Genomic DNA, 24,811 nt, shown 5'->3' with positions numbered 1-24,811 from the left:
CGCCATGATTCCATGGCAGCGGCGAAGGCTTCTTTAGGAGTCTGTTTTGACCACTGGAAAATCGCTGAGGCAATAGTAGCACGGCTGGTGAATGTGCGGCCACGGAGAGTGTCTTTCATTGTTGGAAAAAGCCAAAAGTCACTAGGAGCCAGTCAGGTGAGTAGGGAGCATGAGGAATCACTTCAAACTTGTTATCATGCAGAAACTGTTGCATAACGTTAGCTCGATGTGCGGATGCGTTGTCTTGGTGAAACAGCACACGCGCAGCCCTTCCTGGACGATTTTCTTGCAGTGCAGGAAGGAATTTGTTCTTCAAAACATTTTCGTAGCATGCACCTGTTACCGTAGTGCCCTTTGGAACGCAATAGGTAAGGATTACGCCCTCGCTCTCCCAGAACATAGACACCATCATTTTTCAGCACTGGCGGTTACCCGAAATTTTTTTGGTGGCGGTGAATCTGTGTGCTTCCATTGAGCTGACTGGCGCTTTGTTTCTGGATTGAAAAATGCTATCCACGTCTCATCCACTGTCACAACCGACGAAAAGAAAGTCCCATTCATGCTGTCGTTGCGCGTCAACATTGCTTGGCAGCATGCCACACGGGCAACCATGTGGTAGTCCGTCAGCATTCGTGGCACCCACCTGGATGACACTTTTCGCATTTTCAGGTCGTCATGCAGGATTGTGTGCACAGAACCCACAGAAATGCCAACTCTGGAGGCGATCTGTTCAACAGTCATTCGGCGATCCCCCAAAACAATTCTCTCCACTTTCTCGGTCATGTCGTCAGACTGGCTTGTGCGAGCCCGAGGTTGTTTCGGTTTGTTGTCACACGATGTTCTGCCTTCATTAAACTGTCGCACCCACGAACGCACTTTCGACACATCCATAACTCCGTCACCACATGCCTCCTTCAACTGTCGATGAATTTCAATTGGTTTCACACCACGCAAATTCAGAAAACGAATGATTGCACGCTGTTCAAGTAAGGAAAACGTCGCCATTTTAAGTATTTAAAACAGTTGTCATTCTCGCCGCTGGCGGTAAAATTCCATCTGCCGTACGGTGCTGCCATCTCTGGGACGTATTGACAATGAACGCGGCCTCATTTTAAAACAATGCGCATGTTTCTATCTCTTTCCAGTCAGGAGAAAAAAAATCGGAGGCCTTAGCACTTGAATGCACCTCGTAAAGAATAAACGTATTAAATCATCATTTTTTTCTTCCATCTCAGTGTTTATGAGGTCATATCTCGTGATCTATGTGTTACACAATGATATAATTTTCTGGGTACAATCTGCAGCATATCTGGATACTGCGTGCAAAATTTATTACTAATATAATTAATGGAACAGAAGTAATAAATTCAAACGTCATGCGTGATGCGTCATTTTTCCACGCCCTTCATTGTTAATGACGTCATATCACCTGAAATATGACAGGTAGGTGGTTCGTACTGCACAGCGACTGTTGAGTGACAGTAAAGGATATGTGTACCATGTTTAGTTTAAATCCACTGGCTTAGGGGGAGACTTGGAACGTACATACACACATAAATACAGCCATTTTTATGATATGTATGAGTTCTCTTTCACAGTTGTAGCACTTTTTAAGTATAGCGGTAAATTTCCCGTTCTGCCATGCAGACTTCGTTTCTCAGTGATTTACCTGAATCGCTCGAGGAAAATGCTTTTAAAAGGACACGGTCGATTTTATTACCCTCCGTTCCCAGCCCCGTAGGAGCTCCTTCTGTTTTGATGCCGTCGTCGCCGGGACATTAAAGGCTACTCTAGTCTCATACAATCACGTTTATTGCACGTTTGTCCTGCCTTCATTCTTCAGCTCATTCCCTGTGTTCGCTGATTACACAAGAACTTGCCAGACTAACACTTCCCAAATTTATTTATTACAATTGTCTCATTTTTTACGAAAGAAGTCATATTAAACGTACTCGTAATTTTAACTATACATTCACCAGCCCGCGGTAGCCCCATTACTGCGTGGTCGTAAACACATACTTATTGCACTAGATTAAAATTCATAAACAAAGGTCACACCTATAATAGCTTGTATAAACGTTTTTAATTTTGTTATGCTTGCTGTTTGAAGAAAAGTATCTCATTTCAACGGTTTCCCGTACATCCATGTCACTCATGCAATTTGAACAGCATTCATTCCCGTGTTATACAAGTCAATAGAGCCAGGACTATTACGTCGAATATCAAAGGGACAGAAGCGGTAAAAATCTGTTTCGGTTCCATTTCAATACCTGCTATCAACATTACTTTTTAATGACATTTTGCCGCTTTGAAAGGTGATTACACCTATCGTTTTCGAAGTGAAGCTTGTTTTACATTTCAATTTCGATTTGTCAGAGTGTATTACGTAATTTACTGAGTTTCGCGATACCACAGGAACTCGAAAAATTATGCAAACAGGAAACATCAAAAGTGTGTGTGCATCGTCATCATACCTCACTCATTATCGAATTATACAGATACTTTTGAAAAGCTAAGGATGGTTCAGCGTTCTGCAAATGGTTTACGAACATCAAGTTTATAAATATTGCATGTTCTTAGCAGAAAAAGAAATGCTGTTTATCTTTCTTATTTGGTCGCTCCTACTAAAGTAAATAAACGTAGATCAAGTATAAACTGGTTTTAAGAAGTCTTATGTGAAGGTCCTTAGCGTGTAGGCTGGTACAGAGGTGAAACATAGGCCATAAGAACCTCAATCACCAAGGGAGTACGGGCTTCTCTAATGTGTTGCTACAGAAGAGAACTGGAAATCTCGCCTGTAGATCGAATAGCTAATGGCGAGCCAATAAATCGAATAATAATAAAAACCACTCAAAGTCCAATAATCATTGGAATTATCATAAAAATTATAACAATTACAAATTAAAGAACGATAACGTGTTTCCAAAAAGCGCATGTCTATATGAAAGTGCTTTATGCGCAACTACCGGGTTCACGTCAGTATAGACCCATCTTCATATTTATAATGCTTTAAAAATTTGTTATAACATTTTTGGGAAAACAGTGATATTGTAATACATATAAAATCGCTGTAAAAACGCTCTTGATCCGATGGTTATTTTATTAAAATGGCTGGTTCCGGGCTAGGCTTAGGCCGTCTTCAGACAGCAGCATCAGCTGAAGCTGACGATGTGTGGAGCACTCAGTTGACCTCAGTCAACGCAGTTTCAGCGACTGAGGTAAACTGAGGGTTCTACTCATCCTCAACTTCAGCTGATGCTGCTGTTTGGAGACGGCCTATGCCTATGCCGAAACCGATCATTTTAATAAAATAACCATCGCGATCAAGACTGATTTTTGCACAGATTTTATATAATGGTTATGTTTTCACAATGCAGATGTACAATTACGGGATCCCAGTTTCTGGGTGTTATCCACGTAAGAGGTAAACCATACTGATCTAAGAAAAACCGGCAAGGAGGAAGGGGGCGGATAAAGGTACTAGAATGACGCCAACAGATGAATAAATCGGCAGTTTGGTGTGGGTGCGTGTGGGGGGGGGGGGGGGGGTGGATGAACGTAGCAGAAAGAGGTTAAGAGCTGAATACAGCAGACAGTGTCAAATGGATGAAAGTTGCAAACGTCACCCGGAGACGAAGGGGATGGAAAAGTGTAGAGGCCTAGATCAAAACCATCTTCCGATTCCAGACCACAGAAACAATAGAGAAAGGATGACAGCCGATGCTGATACATAATCCATCTCGAACAGTGCTATCGAGACCACAAGTTTCAAAGCGCTCATCTAATGGACGGTCCACCATCAACGAAGACACGCCCACGGCTCCTTTCACACTTGGCATCTGTCTCGAAGTGTGGGGTAAATAAAGTCAAGTTTCGAAAAATGTGAATCACACAATTTTGTTTTTTAATTAACTGCTGAACGATGATCTCGCTTCTTCATCGTCACTTCCTCAAATATCAGCAGAAGATAGGAAACTGAGACTGACATCCCTTACTCAGACGTATTCGCCATCTGTATTCCGTGTTAGCAACTACCAACGCTGAAAAACCTACCTTAGTATGTAAGATATTACAAAACGTATCCAAAATCGTGTGTCCAGCTACCCAGCTACGGACCCTCATGCTTAACCAAGGTTAAACAATGAGGAGGAAACATCGATTTCAAAATGCAATCTGAAAAATATCAATAAATTGATATTGTTTTACGGAGGTAAAGGTTGGCGGAATTTCCGCTCTAAAAGGATCCTTGAATTAGTTGCGTTGATGAACTTGTTCTGGAATGTATAGGGTAGTTATAATTGAACTTTCTCTCCTTGAGCTTGTGTGGAAGGAAAGCTACTTACCTCACGGGCACCCGACTTTATAGAAATGATGTTCAGACTGTTCGCTGTAGGAGTTTCGTTGTTAGTTGTGTCCATGTAATGATTTGCCATTAAGCGCCGGCACTGATACGACGACGTAGAGTTGAAACATAGACATCAATGGGCATTAGAGTTGCAGATAGTCAACATGGGTCTGGACCAGGTACTTGTCAAGCTGTTATATCGAAACGACAGCAGTAGTGCTGCTGCTCTTCGGCAGTATCGACGCATTAAAGGATTACGGGAAGGTCCTCTATACGCACCGGGGTTGAAGAAAATGATACGATGTTCGGATTAACTGCTGATTGGGGTATTGCTCCTGGAAGACGCCGAAGGCCAATTGCTCCACAAGTTCTCGAAGAAGTTACTGTTGCCATGGCTGAGAAATCTGGACAAAATGTGTGATCTTCAACCAGTGCATGAGGTGTGTCACGACTACAGAACATTCCATGGTTCATCGCTCGAAAAATTCTAAGAACAGTTGAGGAATGGGATCCGTGCAAACTTTCAGGCTATTGTGGATGCAGATGGTGGCCACACAGAGTGTTACCCTCTCACGTGCGAACTGCAATTTGTTTCTTTCAATAGATTATTCATAATTTATGTTCCACAAAGTCCTTACTATTATTTGCACAAATTTCCATTGCTCTACGATCACTCGTTTTTCGTGTGGGCCCTCTCATGCAGCAAAAGTTTAATTATTAGGTTGGTGCATAAGTTCGTCGCGTTTTTGTTATGCATGTTGATATTCTGGTTGCTATTGGTTTATTTGTCGATTGTCATTTTCCATTTGTAGTTCACTGCCGCGACATGAGTTTACATGCGGTTTTCTTGTCATTTGGAGATAGTAAGTGGAATTGTGGACACTAGAAAGTTGAGTGCCAAGTGAAGAAATCGGAAGACTTGCGACATATTCTTTTGTTTGAGACCAGTACAGGGATGACTGCAGCGGAGGCATCCAGACACATCTGCGCCGTGCACGGGGATAATGCCACAGGACACATCATGGAAAGAAAATTATTTTCTCGTTTTAACGAGGATCGTTGTGACGTTAGCGACTCTCGACGTTCAGGAAGACCTTTTGCGATTGACGAAGATCATGTAAACGCATTAATCCACAATAATCCACTTCAGTGTACTCGGTAACTGGAAAATGTGGGACTGTGATATTTCCACCATCGTGCGACATTTGTGTGTAATGGGGAAGGCTCAAAAAGTCGGATGTATGGAATCGTAAGCCACACCGACCATACGTATCCTGCACTGCTGTTGGTGACGAAAAATTGTGTCTTTATGCTAACATAAGAAAAGGAAAGGATACGAGAGCCCAAAAAAAGTAGTATCTCCCCGTACGAAGACGTTCGTGCATTCACAAAACGTAATTTCATGTATCTGGTAGAACTGCGATTGTGTGGTGTACTACTAATTGCTTCCCCCAGGCGTAACCATCACTGCTGCCATAAGCCGTACATCGTCAATAGCTGAGATGTCTTGCAGACGCAATACAAGAACTGATGTGTTGGTAAATGTGCCAACACCTTGTAGATAGAGGCGGCCTAAATGCACGCTATCTAAGGCAGACGGGCGTGAATTCTGGAACAGGATAAGTAGTGAATTCTCATAAGAAAAGTATGCAGCTCCTCGAATACTTATCTTTTATTTCTTGTTGTATACATCGTTCTTCTTGTTGAGACATTTCATACGATAACTATCAAACTATGTAAGGCTAATGGCGCCTTGCTAGGTCGTAGCCATGGACTTAGCTGAAGGCTATTCTAACTGTCTCTCGGCAAATGAGAGAAAGGCTTCGTCAGTGTCGTCGCTAGTAAAGTCGTCGTACAACTGGGGCGAGTGCTATTTCGTATCTCGAGACCTGCCTTGTGGTGGCGCTCGGTCTGCGATCACACAGTGGCGACACGCGGGTCCGACATGTACTAAATGGACCGCGGCCGATTTAAGCTACCGCCTAGCAAGTGTGGTTTTCTGGCGGTGACACCACAAGAACAACGTCAAAGAAGACTGTGAAGTGATTCTCCTTCACGATAACACCCGCCCGCATTCTACCAGGCTGACAAAAAAGGCTGTACAGCAGTTGGGTTGGAAAGTCATTCCGCAACTACAGTATTCATCCGACGTTGCGCCCTCAGATTTTCATTTTTTCCGCTCTCTATCGAACAACTTTCAAGGAAAATCCTTTCCGGATGAAGATGCGGTCCTAACATGCTCGACGAGTTCATCGCCTCAAAAACACGTGGATTCTACTGTCGCGGAAAACGAGAAGTTGCCCTAGCATTGTCGGACTGTTGCAAGTAGTGAAACAGTAGTTTATTCATGACTAATGTCTCTGTTATATTTATCTGTTATACTTATTAAACTGATGAAAAGACGCTATGAACTTATGCATAAATCCAATATAGCGATCTCGTACTTCAGAACGCAATCACTGAGTTCAGTTAAACGATCTTGTCTTCCAAAACGGTGTGAAGAGCAGAGGAAATATAATCTGTATTTTTGTCATCCGACCTTTTCTTCCCAAGGCTGATATTTCTTCTGACAGATGCAGAATTTTGGTCCCATTACGTGAAAGTGACACATCCACTGAACTCAGTTTCTCAAAGATGTCACAAAGGTACGCAAATTTTAATGCAAAGTTATCCTGTATGAACTTCTCGGAGCTCTAATGTTTCTCTTGAACAAGGTAAGAGAAATGTTCATTCCTGAGTTCATTCGTGGCATTCCCGCTTGAGAGCCAGCAAGAGTTGTTATAACATACTGCGGATAAATGCTCAGCCCCCATATAAAAGCACATTTTTTGAAAACATTTCGAATTAAGTGGCCGACTTTTAATGAAATTTACCACTTCGACCACTGATTGAAGAACCTCATGAAGGACAGCGCTCGTGTTTCTTGTGCAAAGGCGCCCTTGCCAGTGGCTTGTCAACTGGATCACCTTTGGTGATAGATACTGTGCTCAGAGCAACTGGTAAAATAAGACCTTCCGTTTTGCTTTGAGGTCCTTTCCTCTTTAGTACAAGCTAGGCAGCTTTCTAAGACGAAAGAATAGCCTTCGTAGGAATCTTAGATTGTTTGTGAGAGTATTTTTTTGTTCTGCCATTTCTTTTGTCTTGTAGGAAAGGTATGCTAGTGATTTCATTTGGTTAGAAAGTAAGCTATCAGCAGCTAGAACTTTGAAACAAGCGATACACTGTGGATGTTCTTCATTTACAACAATCGTACATGTAAAACATGAATTCAGATAACCTTTGTCATACTTCCTATACTTTCGTCTATTCAGGTCATTGAATTGCATGACACAACTGAAGTATTCCGCTTTGCACTTCAATTTAAAAAAATTTTGCCCGCTGACCATCAGCACAAATGGCAGAAGACAACCAACAGTTAAAAACGATGTGCATTCAACAAAACTAACACTACAACTGACTGGTACTGAATAACAATGAATTGTCATGTCATATAGTACGTGTTGACGTCCATCTACCATGCTTCCCTACTATCAATTACTTCATGGCTCGCTAGTCACCTCTAGCAGCGCACATATTGTTCCTCTATTCAGAAAGCAAATAAGGCAAACTATTATTGTTATGGAACCACAGCGATTCCCCCACTGTTCGGTCGCTTCTATGGGACAGGACGCAAAGTTTTAATGTTCTGGCCTAAGTCAACAGTAAAGAGCGGAGAACAATTTAATGCAAGATTTGATGCAATGTCTTTTTACCAACAAATACTGATGATGAAAATTTCTTCCGCCTCCACGATTCGAAGTGGCTACCTCCTGCTCAAACACCATGGACTGAGTGATATATTTATTTACACGTTAATTTCCGTAGGACCAAACTGAGGAACAAATCTCCAAGGTCATGGAACGAGTCAGTACATGATATTACAACATGAAAGTAATAACGGATAAAAATAAAATGTTTATGGGCTAGAAAAAAGTCAGTCCATAAGTTTAAGTATACGCAATCAACTATACAACGAGAATCAGCTTAGTTTTTCAAGGAACTCCTCGACAGAAGAGAAGGAGTGACACATGAGGAAACTCTTCAGTTTCGATTTGAAAGTGCGTGGATAATTTTCGAATTCGGGTGGTAGCTTACTGAAAATGAATGCAGCAGTATACTGCACACCTTTCTGCACAAGATTTAAGGAAGTCCGATCCAAATGCAGGTTTGATTTCTGCCGAGTATTAACTGAGTGAAAGCTGCTCATTCTTGGGAATAAGCTAATATTGTTAACTAGAAGCGACAGTAAGGAATATATATATATATATATATATATATATATATATATATATATATATATATATATATATTGAGAGGCCAGTGTCAAAATACCCAGACTCGTGGAGTCGACAAGTGGTTCGTGAACTTACACCACTTATTGCCCGAACTGGCCGTTTCTGAGCCAAAAATATACTTCTAGAAAGGGAAGAGGTACCCCAAAATATAACACCATATGACATAAGCGAATTAAAATAAGCAAAGTAGACTAATTTTCGTGACGAAGTATCACCCACTTCTGATACCGTTCGATTAGTAAAAATGGCAGCATTAAGTCTTTGAACAAGGTCCTGAAAGTTGGCTTTCCATGACAGTTTACGATCTATCTGAACACCTAGAAATTTGAACTGTTCAGTTTCACTTATGTCCACTCTGCCAAATTAAACGTCAGGTTTCGCTGAGTTGTGTGTTAGAAACTGTAAACAACTGAGTCTTATTGTGATTTAGCGTTAGTTTATTTTTTACAAGCCGTGAACTTATGTAATGAACTGCACTATTTGAAACCGAGCCAACGTTGCACACAACATCCTTTACTACCAAACTAGTGTCATCACCAAACAGAAATATTTTAGAGTTGCCCATAAAACTAGGGGGCATATCATTTATGTAGATAAGGAACGTAAGTGTCCCCAACACTGATCCATGGGACACCCCTCCCCCCCCCCCCCCCACTTGACCATACCCCACTTAAATCCCACATCACAGGCATTCTCAACATTGTCGATGGTGACAATTTGCTGTCTGCTGCTGAAGTAAGAGGTGAACTAGTTGTGAGTTGTCCCCATATTCCGTAAAGGTCCCACTTCTGGAGCAATATTTTGTGATCAACACAGTCAAACGCCTTAGGTAAATGAAAAAATATTCCTATCGTTCGAAACATTTTGTTTAACCCTGTGACCACAGACGAATGTTGGAACCACCACTGGTACCCAGATACCTCACATCTGCCATAGCTGTTGAGATGCCTTGCCACTGCATACACGTGTGTCAAGGCTGTTCAAATGTCTAACATTCAGCACAACTAAACGTAATAGCAGACAACAAGCTCTACCATAAATTATACTTACTCATTAACACCTTATAATGAATTCAACTTTGATAATATTGTGGTTATCAGTTAAAATCCACTGCGAGAAAGAAAATACTTCCCTGTGTTGTGAAATAGTAACCAGATGTTCCCTGTCTCGCACAGTCTTTTACCAAAGACCCTGTATTTTAGGTTCATTCTGTTCCGTATTATATATTCTGTAACTATGCGTCCAATAAGTGATAATAGTGTACCGAAAACACTAACAACGACCAATAAGTGATAATAGTGTACCGAAAACACTAACATTGTCCTACATGAGCAACCTGCATATCGATCGGAGATCTGTAGCTATACTTCCAATAAGCGACAACAATTAACCGAAGACAATAACGTTATCTTACATGAGCGAGATGATTTCACCATCTATCCATTAGCAGAGTAGCAAAAGACTGCAACTTAACAGATGCGACTGCCGTCCTCCCTTTGGACGTAGAACGCGCCGTTAATGAGGGTTGGGATGCGGGACTTCTTCACACCTGAAATAGTAGAATTAATACCTAATTTCATTGGAAATAGGAAAATGCAAGTACGAGTTGATGATCAAAAATCATCTTACTTCACACCCAAGTGAGAGTTCCTCAGGGTGCCATCATCTCTCCTACGATATACACTGATGACTTAAGGGGTGGAAGACGTAGTTCTGTACCCTGATGACATCACTTATTGGTGTCATGAATCCAGCTGCGATGCAATCAGTAAACATGTTAACAACTACTCCAGCAAGCTTGAAGCGTGCCTCAGTAAATGGAGAATCCAGGCGAACCCAACGAAAAGTTAACCTACTCTATTCAGATTGAGGCGTAAAAATCTTACAAATCGCCAACAAGACCCGCGCAGCCACAACATTCGACTTTGGGAACAAGAAACTAGCGCACAGCCAAAAGGCAAATATCTCGGAATCAATCTGGATGAACTCTTAAACCGGCAGAAAAGCACGTCTGAAAAGATTAAACAAGCTGAAAGTCGACTTAACCTAGTACGTCTCAAGGAACTCCGAAATCGTGGAGTATGAAAACCAATTGTCCTTCTAACGTACAAAATTTTTGGCCGACCCATTCTCGAATATGGATCTCAAGTATGGATTATGTCATCTAACCACAAGAAAAAAACTTACTGCTGACCGAAGGATTTTTCGAGCAGCTGGAGATCTCAGCTATGACTTTCCAACTAATTCCCTTCACGAAAACCAAGACGTTTTCTCATCTTCTACAAAATTATTAAAAATTTCTCAACATGAACAAAATTCCAATATCACATTTTCAGGACCTCTAAGATAATATGAAGATATATCAGCCACAACATCCGTCAACAAATCCCATCTGTAGTTTTTTTGACCGAGAGGCTTTTCCCTCATCCTTAAGGCGAATGCCGGGATTTGAAATGAGGAAAACTTAAACAAGATTTTCCGCTCACCTATCCATTTGCAAGCAATTATAAATCCTATTAAATTAATTACATAAGCTCCCAATTACCTAAATAAATGGTGTCACAACAGATCAAAGTACAACTACGGGCTGCAGAGGGCTATGCTCTCCTACAGCCCATCCTCCAATTCAGAGGTGAAAAAAAAAATTACAAAATATATCCACTCAGCAGAGATACACGGTAGTTTCAATTTGGGCTAGGACAAAGTTCTTGTCGAAGGACGTCGTACAAGAAATAAATTAAAATGGTTCCAGTCACCCGGTTCCGACCACTGTTTTCGGAAGGATTCTCTTGGTTGTAAGCACATGCCGTAACTGATTATCCCATCACATTTCTTCCCAGTTGGGATCTTCATCTGCCCGACCATCAGCCTCCCAGATATTTGGTTGAATAGAATCGCAACTCCCCAACCGCCGAACTTCGAAAATCCCACTACATGCGAGGAATGGAGAAAGAAAAGTCTAAACAAAAATTGTCTTAAAAATTATTAGAACAGCACTGCGCAAGCTGAATGGTCCACTTTGTATTAATAGCTGCGCGCAGAAGAAAACTATGCAAAATAATGTCATTGAAGATACTATCTTCACAGACCTGGCAGTTGAAGAAGAAGGAGGAGGAGGAGGAGGAGAAGGAGATTAGTGTTTAACGTCCCTTCGACAACGAGGTCATTAGAAACGGAGCGCAAGCTCGGATTAGGGAAGGATGGAGATAGAAAGGGGTCGTGCCCTTTCGAGGGAACCATTCCGGCATTTGCCTTAAGCGAAGATGGCCGGACGCGGGTTTGAGCTGTCGTCGTCCTAACGGTGAGGCCAGTGTGCTGATCCCTGCTCTACCACGCTCGGTAGCAGCTGAAAAGGTCTGTCGCCACATCGTTTATTAGTGGTAATGAAACAGTCCCTACCGCCCTATAGCGGGAGTTTCAGCTTCCATGGTAGGCGGTATGTGGTTGGGTGCTAAACAAATTTTCACTGGGTTTTAAAATTTTGACCTAAGGTATTTGGTAAGTAATATTATATCTTATAATTTTCTGTAAATCTGATTGACAAATATGATAACGTAAAGTTGCTTCAGGAAGTTATAAATCAGCTGTACTGTGGAACTCGTGGGCGGTCAGGAAATTTTACTGCTACCACAGATACAAAAATTGGCGGCAAATGGAAACGCTTGATTACTCCTGTCATATACCAATTATTCCAACGATTGCACTCATTCAGTTTAACCGATTCGAGACTTCGTCTGCAGTAACAACGATGAAGGCTCAGTATCGGACATTCAAATACGTTGGAACTGATTTACGATCAGAGTGGTTTTACCATAGTCAGTTATACGTGGCCTTTCACTGTTAATTTTAAAAACCAGTTCACACTCGTACCGTCGTCTATAATTTGACTGTGTACGTTCTTTTTAGGACTCTTAAGAACCAAAGAAAAATACTAAGGAGTGTTTTCAATTTATACACACATCAAAAAAAGTTTGCATCACCTCGGTTCCGAGAGTTCCGGAACAAGTACAGAAAATTGGAATAGAAATCAACATAAACATCATTTCTGCCCTTTTTATTCCTCATGAAAACCACACATTGCATGTTGTAGTAACATACAGCGAGACCTTCAGAAAAGGTGGTCAAGATAGCTGTATACACTGGTACATCTAATGCCTAGTAGCACGTCCTCTTGCATTGATGCATGTCTGTGTTTGTCGTGGCATAGTACCCACAAGTTCATCAAGGCACTGTTGGTCCAGACTGTTCCATTCCTCAACGGCGACTCGGCGTAGATCCTCAGAATGGTTGGTGGGCCAAATCGTCCATAAACAGCCCTTTTCGATCTATGCCATGCATGTTCGAGAGGATTCATGTCTGGAGAACATGCTGGCCACTCTAGTCGAGCAATATCGTTATCCTGAGGGAAGCCATTCACAAGATGTTCACGATGGGGACGCTAATTGTCGTCCATGAAGACGAATGCCTCGCCAATATCATGCCGATATAGTTGCACTATCAGTCGTAGGATGGCATTCACCTATCGTACAGCCGTTACGGCGCCTTCCATGACCACCAACGGCGTACGTCGGCCCCACATAATGCCACACCAAATCATCAGGGAACCTCCACCTTGCTGCACTCGCTGGACAGTGTGTCTAAGGCGTTCAGCCTGATTGGGTAGCCTCCAAATACGTCTCAGACGATTGTTTGGTTGAAGGCACATGCGACACTCGTTGGTGAAGAGAAGTTGATGCCAGTTCTCAGCGGTCCATTCAGCATGTTATTAGGCCCATCGGTACCGCGCTACATGCTGTCGTGGTTGTAAAGATAGACCTCGCCATGGACGTCGGGAGTGAAGTTGCACATCATACAGCCTACTGCGCACAGTTTAAGTAGTAACACAACGTCCTGTGGTTGCACGAAAACCATTATTCAACATGGTGACGTTGCTGTCAGGGTTCCTAGGGGCACAGAGTAACAACGGGGACGCGATCGACCCGCGGTATTGACTGTCTAGGCATGATTAAACTACAGACAACACGAGCTGCGTACCTTCTCGCTGGTGGAATGACTGGAACTGATCGGCTGTCGGACCCCCTCCGTCTAATAGGCGCTGCTCATGCATGGTTGTTTACATGTTTGGGCGGGTTTAGAAACATCTCTGAACAGTCAAAGGGATTGTGTCTATGATACAATATCCACAGTCAACGTCTGTCTTCAGGATTTCTGGGACCTGAGGAGATGCAAAACATTTTTAGATCTGTGTATTTTATATGATTTACTATACTTTCGAGTTCCATACCTTCAAAGTGGACTAATGCGCAAGGTGGAGCCGCACCTTGCACAGTTCCTATGGTTCAAATGGTTCAAATGGCTCTGAGCACTATGGGACTTAACATCTATGGTCATCTGTCCCCTAGAACTTAGAACTAATTAAACCTAACTAACCTAAGGACAGCACACAACACCCAGCCATCACGAGGCAGAGAAAATCCCTGACCCCGCCGGGAATCGAACCCGGGAACCCGGGCGTGGGAAGCGAGAACGCTACCGCACGACCACGAGATGCGGGCGGTTCCTATGAATAGCCCACATCAGGACTCTTATCCTATTCCCACACTTACTTAATAATTCCAAACAGTAACCGAGTTCGCTAGTGCATTACAGCAATATACACCAAGGTGACAAAAGTCATGGGATACCTCCTAATACGGTGCCTGACCTCTTTTACCTGGCATAGAGCAGCAACTAGATGCGGCATGGATTCAACAATTCGTTGGAAGTCTCCTGCAGAAATATTGAGCCATGCTGCCTCTATAGACGTCCATAATTGCGGAAGTGTTGCTGGTGCAGAGTTTTTTACACGAATTGATCTTTCAATTACAAGCCATAAAAGTCGATGGGATTCACGTTCATCGGGTGGCCACATCACTCGCACGAATTGTCCAGAATGTTTATCAAACAAATCGCTAGCTACTGTGGCCTGGTGACATGATTCATTGTCATCCATAAAAATTCTATCGTTGTTTGGGAACATGAAGTCCATGAATGGTTGCAGATGGTCTCCAAGTAGCCGAACATTGCACTTTCCAGTACATGATCGGTTCAGTTAGACCAAAGGACCCAGCCCGCACCATTATAGAGCCACCACCAGATTGCACAGTGCCTTGTTGAAAACCTAGTTCCATGGCATCGTGGGTGAGCCGTGCACGGCTCGCACCTATCCCATGTATTGTTTGTCATCTTCTATTACGGTACTGCCACCTCGTTTCTTATTCCATTTACTGGCGTTACTAACTCCCTGCCTTACTTGCCCGTGAGCACCAGCAGCATCGCGTATCGATAAGTGCACTGTCGTGCCATCTATGGAGCGACCAATACTATTTCTGGTTCGTCATATGTCTGGCAGTCAGTTGGAGACGGACCAACAGTGCAGTCGGGACGCAGCAGCAGTGAAGTCGGGGGACGGAGCGCCGGTGAGGCGCCGACAGCCCAGTGCACGCCGAGCGCTGGCAACATACATGAACTGTCCGACGGAGGGAGGTTAGAGCGGGACGACCGTTGGTTGGTCGTTCTGTTGGTCGTCTCATCGTCCGATGTATATTTGCTCCTTTCATCGTTTCCGGGTCTGGGCAGTTGGTCGGTTGGCGTGGTGCAGCGAGGAAGTTTCCGTGGCGCGTGACTGGCCGGGACCTGGCGGCGTCCACGCGCGGTCGGAGTGTGAGGGGCTGTTTCCATTGCTACGAGGTCCGTGGCTCACCGATACCGGATACGAAAGGTAAGTTATCCTATCGCTTGGTCCGTTGACTGTCTGTCCGTTGGGTTCTAGTCGGATCGTCAATAGTTGGCCCGACTGCCTGTCTCATCTAAGCGAGCGTTAGTGTTTCAATTACAGGCCGACCCTCGAACATCTGGGGGCCATTAGGTGTACTGCCTAATTTTTTAAATTTGTTCTTGTTGCTTGTACGTTTATGGCTTCTGGACGATTTTTTTTTTAAATTAGAGTCGTTTTGCTAAGAGTCTGGTTTAAAGTACTGTTTCACGTAAACCCTTTAGCATTTTAAAAATTTTAATGTTGTTGAATTGTTTAAGTCTTGGACCTTCAGCCGATTTTGAGTTTGAGTTGTTTGCTCTAAGGCCTTCAGCGTAAATTAAACAACGGTTTCACATACGGCCTTGGGTATTAAAAAAAATCAATGTTATGGAGTTTAAAGTGTTATGCCTTCACCCGATTTGAATTTAACCCAACTATAGAACTGTCTTGCCTTTTAAATTTCTGATTATGTTTGCGTTTTAAGTTATTGGCCTTCAGCCGTTTTTAAATTATAGTGGCTTTCAGCTGGTAATTAAGTCCCAAAGATTAAAGTTGGGTGTTTAAATTTATCTTGCGATCTTGTAATGTTTGATCAAATAATAAAGTTGTATGTTCGAACGTAACTTGCAGCCCCTTATTTTCGCCCCTTTATACAATTTATACTATCTGTCCTGTCCTGCGGGATTAGGAGGGCGAATCAGTGGGGTGTAGGCCACACTCGAACCCTACGACCAGCTCTTACCAACTGAAATCGGGGCGGATCCGACCAGGCCACAGTTTTACAGTCGTCTAGGGTCTAACCGATGTGGTTACAATCCCAAGAGATGCCCTGCGGGTGACGCCGTGCTGTTAGTAAAGGCACTCACGTCGGTCGTCTGCTGCCGTAGCCCACTATTGCCAAATTTTGCCGCAGTGTCTTAACGGATATGTTCGTCCTACGTCCCACACTGATCTCTGCAGGCATTTCACGCGCCATTGCTTGTCTGTTAGCACTGACAAGTGTACGCAAACGCCGCTGCTCGTAGTCGTTAAATGAAGGCCGTCGGCCACTCCGCCGTCCGTGGTGAGAGGTAACCCGTGAAGTTTGATATTCTCGGTACACTGTTGATTCTCGGAATACTGAATTCCCTAACGATTACCTAGATGGAATGTCCCCCAGATCTAGCAACAACTACCATCCCGCGTTCTTCAAAATGTTCAAACGTGTGTAAAATCTTATGGGACTTAACTGCTAAGGTCATCATCCCTACGCTTACACACTACTTAACCCAAAGTATCCTAAGGAAAGATGCACACACCCATGCCCGAGGGAGGACTCGAACCTCCGCCGGGACCAGCCGCACAGTACATGGCCGCAGCGCCCCAGACCGCTCGGCCAATCCCGCGCGGCTCCCGGGGTTCTAAGTCCATTAAATCCTGTAGTGTGGCCACAATTACGTCGGAAGTCTTTTCACATCGATCTCCTTGAGTGCAAATGACAGCTGCGCTAATGTATTGCCCAGACCTAGTGTACGATACTACTACTATCCAACGGCTATCTCAGTCTAATCTAATGATTGAAGATTTACGTTTTATTTGGTCGCGAGTTACAGGTGAAAGTCCCACCGATTTTTTTTTTCTTAACGACTAGCCTCTAAGTCCGGATTATCCACACATTAGGTCTGGTAACACTAGTATGGGCTGCCAGTGCGAGTACCTGCTGGGACGATGTGGAAGACGCAGGGCTGCTTCTGGCGGCCGGCGGCGTTGGTGGCCCAGCAGAAGGCTGAGCCGTAGTCAGTCTCGGTGACGGGGGCGTAGGTGAGCTGCGAGGAGCGGCCCGAGGAGGTGAACCTGGTGGCCGGGACGTCGACGGTCTCGGCGCTGCCGTTGAATGCCCAGCGGAAGCCGTCCGGCGCCGGCGGCGGGAAGGCGTCCACTTCGCACAGCACGCGCGCCTCCTCGTGGCGCGCCACGGCGTACAGGCTGCGCTGGCCGGGCCGGCACACGGGCGCGACTGCGGCAGCCAACAAGCTCTGGCCGTGTATTACCTGCTACACCGTCTCTAAAGACTAACACAGCACTACACAATTACACTTTACAGTTTCTTACTCAATTATTGTATATGTTTCTAACGTTTCTTTTACTCGCTTAGTTCAGAAATGCTAAACTGTTGACACACGAGACATCGCACTTAACGTTGACGTGCACGCCCTCAGCGCTCTCCAGCAGCCGTTGTCAGCTCAACGCTAATGTGACAGAAGTCATGGGGTACCCACCAACGTAGTGTTGGACCTCCTTTTGTCCTACGTAGTGCAGAAACTCGACATGACATGGACTTAACAAGATGTCGGAAGCGCCTTGCAGAAATACTGAGCAATGCTGCCGCCCATAATTGAGGAAGTGTTGCCGGTGCCGGATTTTTCACTCGAACTGACCACTCGATTATGTCCCATAAATGTTCGATGTGATTCTACTACTTCTCGCACTACGTCCCTCGCACCTACCATCTCCTTTCCCAACAGCCTCTTCCTGCTTCCCTACCTTTCCCCTCACACTAAAGCGTTTCCCAGCGCAGTCCTTCACTGCCCTCTATTCATCCTCCCGTTTTACTCTCAATTTGTTTCTCTACTTCCATTTTTCCCTTCCTCTCCCTTAATCTCGCTCCTAAGTTCCCTCTCACTCTCTGTCCCTCCCTACATCCCCATCTCAACATAAACACGCACCCACTCATCCACCTCCCACAGACACAAACACAAACACACGCACACACACACAAACACAAAAATTCTCTCTCTCTTTCTCTCCCACACACTCCCTCACTCTCTCACTCCCCTATCTATATCAGTTACAGAGAAAAAAGAAAGTAGTGTCATTACTGTTGTTAAATGAACTCTTTCCATACGTAGTTACCCCCAAGTATGTGTGTTGCAGTCATCTCCATCTCACCGAACATGGGTGCAGGAGGCATCAGAAGCACGCAGCGTTATGGCGTGGCAGTACTACTTACACATGACTCGCAGGTCGACCTCCAGACTCTGGCCGTCGCCCTCGACGTTGGAGGCGACGCACGAGTAGCCGCCAGCCGCCGCCCTGGTAACCGAGCGCAGCGCCAGGGCTTCCCCCATCACAGTCACGTCTTCGCTGTCTTCCAGCTCCAGGTCCTGCGCACACCGCGGTGAGCTTCCATCAGACATGTATCCAACCATCAAAAGTGACGTTTCAGCCAATATTGTGTAACGTCACCGGTTTTTCGGGTCTAGTGCAGCAGGGGATACAACCCGTCGGCTTTGGACAATGACGTCACAAGTCGCCAGATAGCAGTTTACCATTTTCGCTTTTGCTGTTATGTTTCAGTTTCGTTTTTTTTACTGATTGCTTAATAAAGTGGATCTGTTTATTCTATCTCGTGAGATTTTTTTTAAAAAAAGCCAAAAAACACTTATCAGCCACTGAAGGGAGCTACAACACTAAGAAGAATCGCTTCTCGATTGGCGACTTGTGACGTCAATGTCCAAAGCCGACGGGTTGTATCCCCTGCTGCACTAGTCCCGGTTTTTCTAGTTGGTAGTTGATAGATTAGTATTGATAGGCCATTGCTAAAACTCGGCAATAGTCGGTAGAGCGATGATACTATAGGTAAAGACGACGTTACAAAAAACAGTGCTGAACTGAACTCTCGACGTATGCGTGATATTTAATTCACCAATTGTGACCAATATTACGCTACTCGTCGTAATTAACTCGTTTATATTCGATGGTTTAACAGTTGCTATTAAAATATTAATGATAAATTCAAATCAGTTGCACCGACACCAACTTCCCCATAGTTTGGTTGTAATTTCAAATCTCTAATAAGTCGTAACATTGCGATTGCTTCCTAACTTCAAAGAGTTTCTATACATGCGCCGGACGCTTCAGTCAAATATTATCGCAGCACGCCAAAGATCACAGTTATGTCTCTAAACAATTTTGTAATTTGGAATCACAAATGCGTAAAATGGCACGAAAGGGTGGTTTATTTCACAATAACAATCACTTCTTAACAAGGCCGTCAGGAAGAAGCTTTCCCAGTTGGTGGTGGTGGTGGGGGGGGGGGGGGGGGGGGCGGGCGGTATTTATAAATTATCTGCTTTACTATTGTCATGTTCGAGAGTACATTTGCAATTACGAATGTTCAATGCCTAACAAGAGGTCATTTCGAGTTATCTAATTAAAAAGATCACTTCAATCTAATATAAGGTAGTCCTCTGTATGAATTCTAAACAATGTTATAGTTGAAGTCAATGCTTCGTTTCACTGCGTCATAGTAGATCACAAGTATCAGTCCTCGAAAAACAATCTAATCGCGCCTTCATATACAAATATTGTAACAAGTCTGACCAGCTTCGTCTAACTCTCGTAGCGTAGTGACTATGGATCAAATTTTCCTTAGCCGTTACTCACGATTCTCAAAGAGTACTCACGCGAAGTATTCTTTGAGATCGTTGGTTCTAATTTGCTAATTTTAATTATAATGATTTTGCGATTTACTATGATTTTGAGTTTGAGTTTACAGAGATTCTATCTTTCTTTTGTAAGTTGATAAATTACTAAGTATAAGGTTCTTGTTTCAATTGTTAGTTATTTTCCAAATAATACTGTTAAATGGAACTTTGGTTACTTGTTCGCTTTTCATGGAATTTGGAACTTGTTCTGGGGAAATTTTTGGGGTATTGGTTGCTATTTTTTCTTTTTTAATTTTTCGTCCGAGGAAGTGGCATTACAATTGTACGAATCCTTGGTATAGTCTGTCTCTCCATTTACGATTCTCTCCAACTGGCTGCGCAGTTTTAGTGTGATAAAAAGTATGGAAGTTTTTAACACTGCAGCCAGAGAAAAGGGACAGAGCTGCAACAAACCTGTGACACACCGCATACAGGCCAGACCTCTGAACTAAAACTGTCAGCCTAACAGGTGTCTATACTATATAAACGAAACTAAATAATTCCCTACTATACGAAGCGACTGCTATTCCTTCGTCTTCCCTAACAAAGCGGCGCCGGACGGTGGTGATGGTGGAGGATTTGGTGTTCACACAGCCCTTCCAGCCATTGATGACAACGTTACTTCTCCTTCAACTAACTGTTCAGTTACATGTGCAGGCTGGGAAAGGGGTCTGCGATGTTAGTCTACAGGCTGTGTGAGTCATTAGTATCATAATTCCATTTGAGACCACAATGAAATCCTTTGCTAGAACACTTGGAGAGTCCGCATGTTAAGAATACCACGGGTATAACGCACAAGCGTCAAACTCTTAGAAATAGGGTATAGGTCAACTGTGGGTCGGACGATTGAGGTGTTCAGCGTTTGCAAGTGGTGGGTCCCTTTGGTGCCATCTCTGGGTGAAATGCTGTTGTTAACCCCGTATTGTTTCCTGCCGACTACGTAATCACGTATATGAGCGTAATGTGTTTAACCCCAGCAGTGGAAACGAACCGTAGATACAATCCTTAAAAGCATTTTGTGTCAAACAATATGAAGTTTATTTCAACACGTCACACTGCGCTACTCAAAACCATGCATTTGCGTAACAGGAGGACGCTTACTGCAGGAATCATCTCAGAATCGGGAGAGACCTAAGCTCGACAGACCTAGTACGGATCTGGGTCGACATTCCTTTATAAATTCTTCAGCGTTGCTGCCCCCCGAGTGATTTACCATTGGTACCCACTTCAAGCCGGTGACTAACACGGCCAAGGTGCAATGAGGAGTTTCCGGAATGGAACACCTGGCGGTAAATATCTGGATAACGTAATCACTGTGGACTGTAATAACGGAATGCCGGAGTACGGCGACACCGAAAGTTATGTGCCAGGTCTATATGTAACCCTTCTACTAAATTAAACCAAAAACATAATCTATAATAAGGTCCCGCCACGCTAGAAGCCAAAATGTAGTGAAACCAAAAATAAATTGAGAGACTGGAAGGCAAATGGCCCCACGCGTAGAGACGAAATGAAATAAATCAATTAAAAGTCATGAAATAAACATTTATGTTATTACAAGCTGATAAACCCGGCATTGCCGAGTATTCATTTCGTCGGTTTTCTATTAGAAATGGAAACAAAAGTGAGCTGTGTTTCTCGTGAGCTATCGAAACAAATGCCATTGCCATGTCTTCGTGAAAACACCTTCGAAGTTGTGAAACAGTCGTGCAAAGAAATGTGTATGAATGTGTAAGTACAGTACCGAAATTAAGAAATACGGTTCCAGGCGGTTTCTGTACTCTGGGTGCAGCTGCTTTGCTTGTCTACCATACGATGTTCTAAACGTCTCTATGGAAACGCCTCTCCATACCTCTCAAAATAGACGGTTACTGTTTTCGCGCACAATCGTTAGCGGTTCCCAGTCCAAAGCTGTCAAAAGCGCTGCCAGATGTTAGCGATTTCCTCATAATGACTCGAATCTATTAGTTGTACTGAATACAAATACACACACACACACACACACACACACACATACTTCCGTTTTTATAATATGTATGGATTATTATTATTATTATTATTATTATTATTATTATTATTATTATTATTTGTCATCTTCACAGAGCGACATTACGGATATAACTTCAAGGCCGAGGTCACCTGACGTAGGCACAACTCAGTAATTGGGCAAGTAGAAAGGAAGGGATTAACCACCAGCACTTGATGGAGCCGGCGTGAATTAAAGGCATGAGCGCCTGATGTGATGTTGGCACGGTGTATCGATCTCTTCTAGTTTTGTGTGGCTCAAGGTGACCGCTGGCAGTCTTTCCATCTTCCGTGTCCCAAAGCACTCAGGACGTACTGTGGCCTATTAGACTCCTTCTTTCTTCCGCTGGTTGGTAACGGGCCAAGTAGAGAACTGCCCGGCAGCTGGCGCAGTATCATTGTCTACACGAAAGGCATCTATTGTCTGCAGTGATTAGGTCGTGGAGGTGGCTTCAACGTAATACCTGGAACCGAAGGTCAGTCAAGGAAAACGTAGTCGGATGTTAACAGTTTCAAGCATCAGATTGCAAGAAGGGCGCATCCGACTCGCAGTCTGAAATGTTGATCGACACTAGAATGAAGGGCCTGCGGAAGGCAAATTCCGAAGAAACAGCAAGCAAATCACTCAGAATGATGCCTCAATGATCCGAAATTTCGTGACAAATTGTAACTGTGTCGCAGACTTGGCCCTCGAATCTGTGACCTTTATCTAGCCAAGCACCTACCACCCTCCACCCTCACAGCTTTACTTCCGTCAGGACCTCATCACCTGTCTTCCAGACTTCACGGATGTTCTCTGCAACCTTGCAAGACTAGCACTCAAAGACGGAAGTTGTTGCGGAGACAAGGCACAGACACACCGGGAAGGCGTTTCCAGACTGAATTTTCGGTCTACAGGGGAGTGTGCGCTGATTTCGATCTACCTGGAATTTACCGGACCATGACTCGAACATGTGACCTTTCCCTATCAACTCCTGGTCTGGCACACAGTTTTCATCTGTTTTCCTTTTCTTTCAGACATCTGAGTGGTATTATGCGGTCTGCCACTAATTCCTCTCCTCTGCCAACCTCGTCATCTCAGACTAGCACTTGTACCCTACATCCTCAGTTATGTGCTGGATGTATTCCAGTATCTGCCTTGCCCTACAGTTTCTACCTACAACAGTTCCCTCTAGTACCATGGAGGTTAACACTTAATACATCTCGTATCATCCTGCCCCTTCTCTTGACAGTGCTTTCCACATCTTTCTCTCTTCGTCGATTCTGCAAAGAACCTCCTCATTCCCTAATTTATCAGTACAGCTAAATATTCTGCTGTAGCACTACATCTCAAGTGCTTCGATTCTCATCAGCTCCGGGTATGTTCCACTACCGTCGACTGCTGTGCTCCAAACGTACTTTCTCTGAAATTTCTTCCACAAATTAAGGCTTATGTTTTATATTAGTATACTTCTCTTGGCCAGGAATGGCCTTTTCGCCAGTGATCATCTACTTTTTATGACCTCCGTTCTCCGTCATCATGGATTATTTTGGTGCCTAAGTAACACAAATCTTTAGATTCGTCTCCTTCGTGATCACCCAACTTCATGTTTTCTCCCTATTCTCATTTCTGCAGCTTCACTTTACTTTCCTCTCTTCGATTTACTCTCAAAACCATAATCTGTACTCATTAGACTGTTATTCAACATATCTCGTAATTCTTCTTCACTTTCATTGACGATAGCAATGTCATCAGCTAGCTTTATCTTTGATATCCCTTCACCCTAAATTTTAATCCTACTCTTGAATCTTTCTTTTATTTTCGTGATTGCTTCTTCGATGTATCGATTGATCCAGCAGATAGGAAAGATCACTCAGACTTCATTAGTCATCACAGATTGCTTTCACTAATTTCTCATTCCGCACTCAGCGATCGTCCCCCTGAATCATCCTCTTCTCACCCCACTCACTGCTCTGCATCCTCACTGATCACTCTCACTCATGGTCTGTCCACTCTCTTGGCTGCCAGCTGCTCAACAATTTTGTTCATTTTCTCTCGATTTGTCCTACATTGGTTCGTCGTTCATGGCCTTATTGTGCAATCTCACAGCTGCAATCTTCGAGCAGGGTAACAAAATTTCCAACACTGAGAGTCACGAAGTCCATGGGTACCAGATGGCGACTGGCATGGGAAATCCCGTATCGTTTTCACGCTACCTCCGCTTTATAAAACATCAAGTGTTTCCTGCTTCTTTCCTAGTGGATTGCATTCCGGATTTTCTGTGAAGCGCGCCAAGAATTTCTTGAAGTGCGTATCTGCATTCATGAGTTATAGAAATGGCTGCTATCCAACTAACTCAAATGTTTGTGGCGGGAATGGCTGCAAGCCTTTGCTCAAACGCCCCTGGGCAAGACCCCTGTCCTGCTTTTTGTAAAGTCCAGGAAACCATCATAAATCGCGCTGAATTAATTGTAATTATCGTCTTTCAATGAAAGTGTCATTTCTGTTAGTCTCATTGCGTATTTCATCCATTTACCTTCTGTACTACACTGTAGCAATTAATTCTAAGTACGGTTCAAGTTTCCTCGGGCTATGTTGCTTAGCAGTGACACATTAAGCGGAAGGCACTTTCGTCTAAGTTGTGCGCACCAGAGTATTTTGTAGTACGATATTTAAACGCGTACTAACGTCACTGGCACACGTAGCTAATAAACGTCATCACACTTTAAAGTAATGTAAGCGTGACTGTAATGCACCTGATAATGGCAGCACGCCGCCAAAATGAGTCTCACTAATAAATATTACTAAAAAGTTACCGATACAGTAAAAACCAAAACGGCCTTGCTGTGCTAGTACTGCGAACGG

At 43.7% G+C, this 24,811-nt stretch overlaps 1 protein-coding gene across 1 annotated transcript in view; it reads right to left on the bottom strand.

Moving 5' to 3' along the window:
* Nucleotides 1-24,811, bottom strand: part of LOC126482162 (nephrin-like) — a 180,578-nt gene that overhangs the window by 7,562 nt on the left and 148,205 nt on the right. The window contains exons 10-11 of the mRNA XM_050106139.1: nt 18,465-18,618; nt 17,172-17,471 (exon numbers count right to left, since the gene is read on the bottom strand). Of these exons, the coding sequence (XP_049962096.1) occupies nt 17,172-17,471; nt 18,465-18,618 (454 nt within the window). The remainder of the gene's footprint in view (nt 1-17,171; nt 17,472-18,464; nt 18,619-24,811) is intronic.

This window comes from Schistocerca serialis, chromosome 5, assembly GCF_023864345.2.
Source record: "Schistocerca serialis cubense isolate TAMUIC-IGC-003099 chromosome 5, iqSchSeri2.2, whole genome shotgun sequence".
Lineage (NCBI taxonomy): Eukaryota > Metazoa > Arthropoda > Insecta > Orthoptera > Acrididae > Schistocerca > Schistocerca serialis.
Note: the sequence above shows the minus strand (reverse complement) of the source record. Positions and strands in the feature narration are given on the sequence as shown.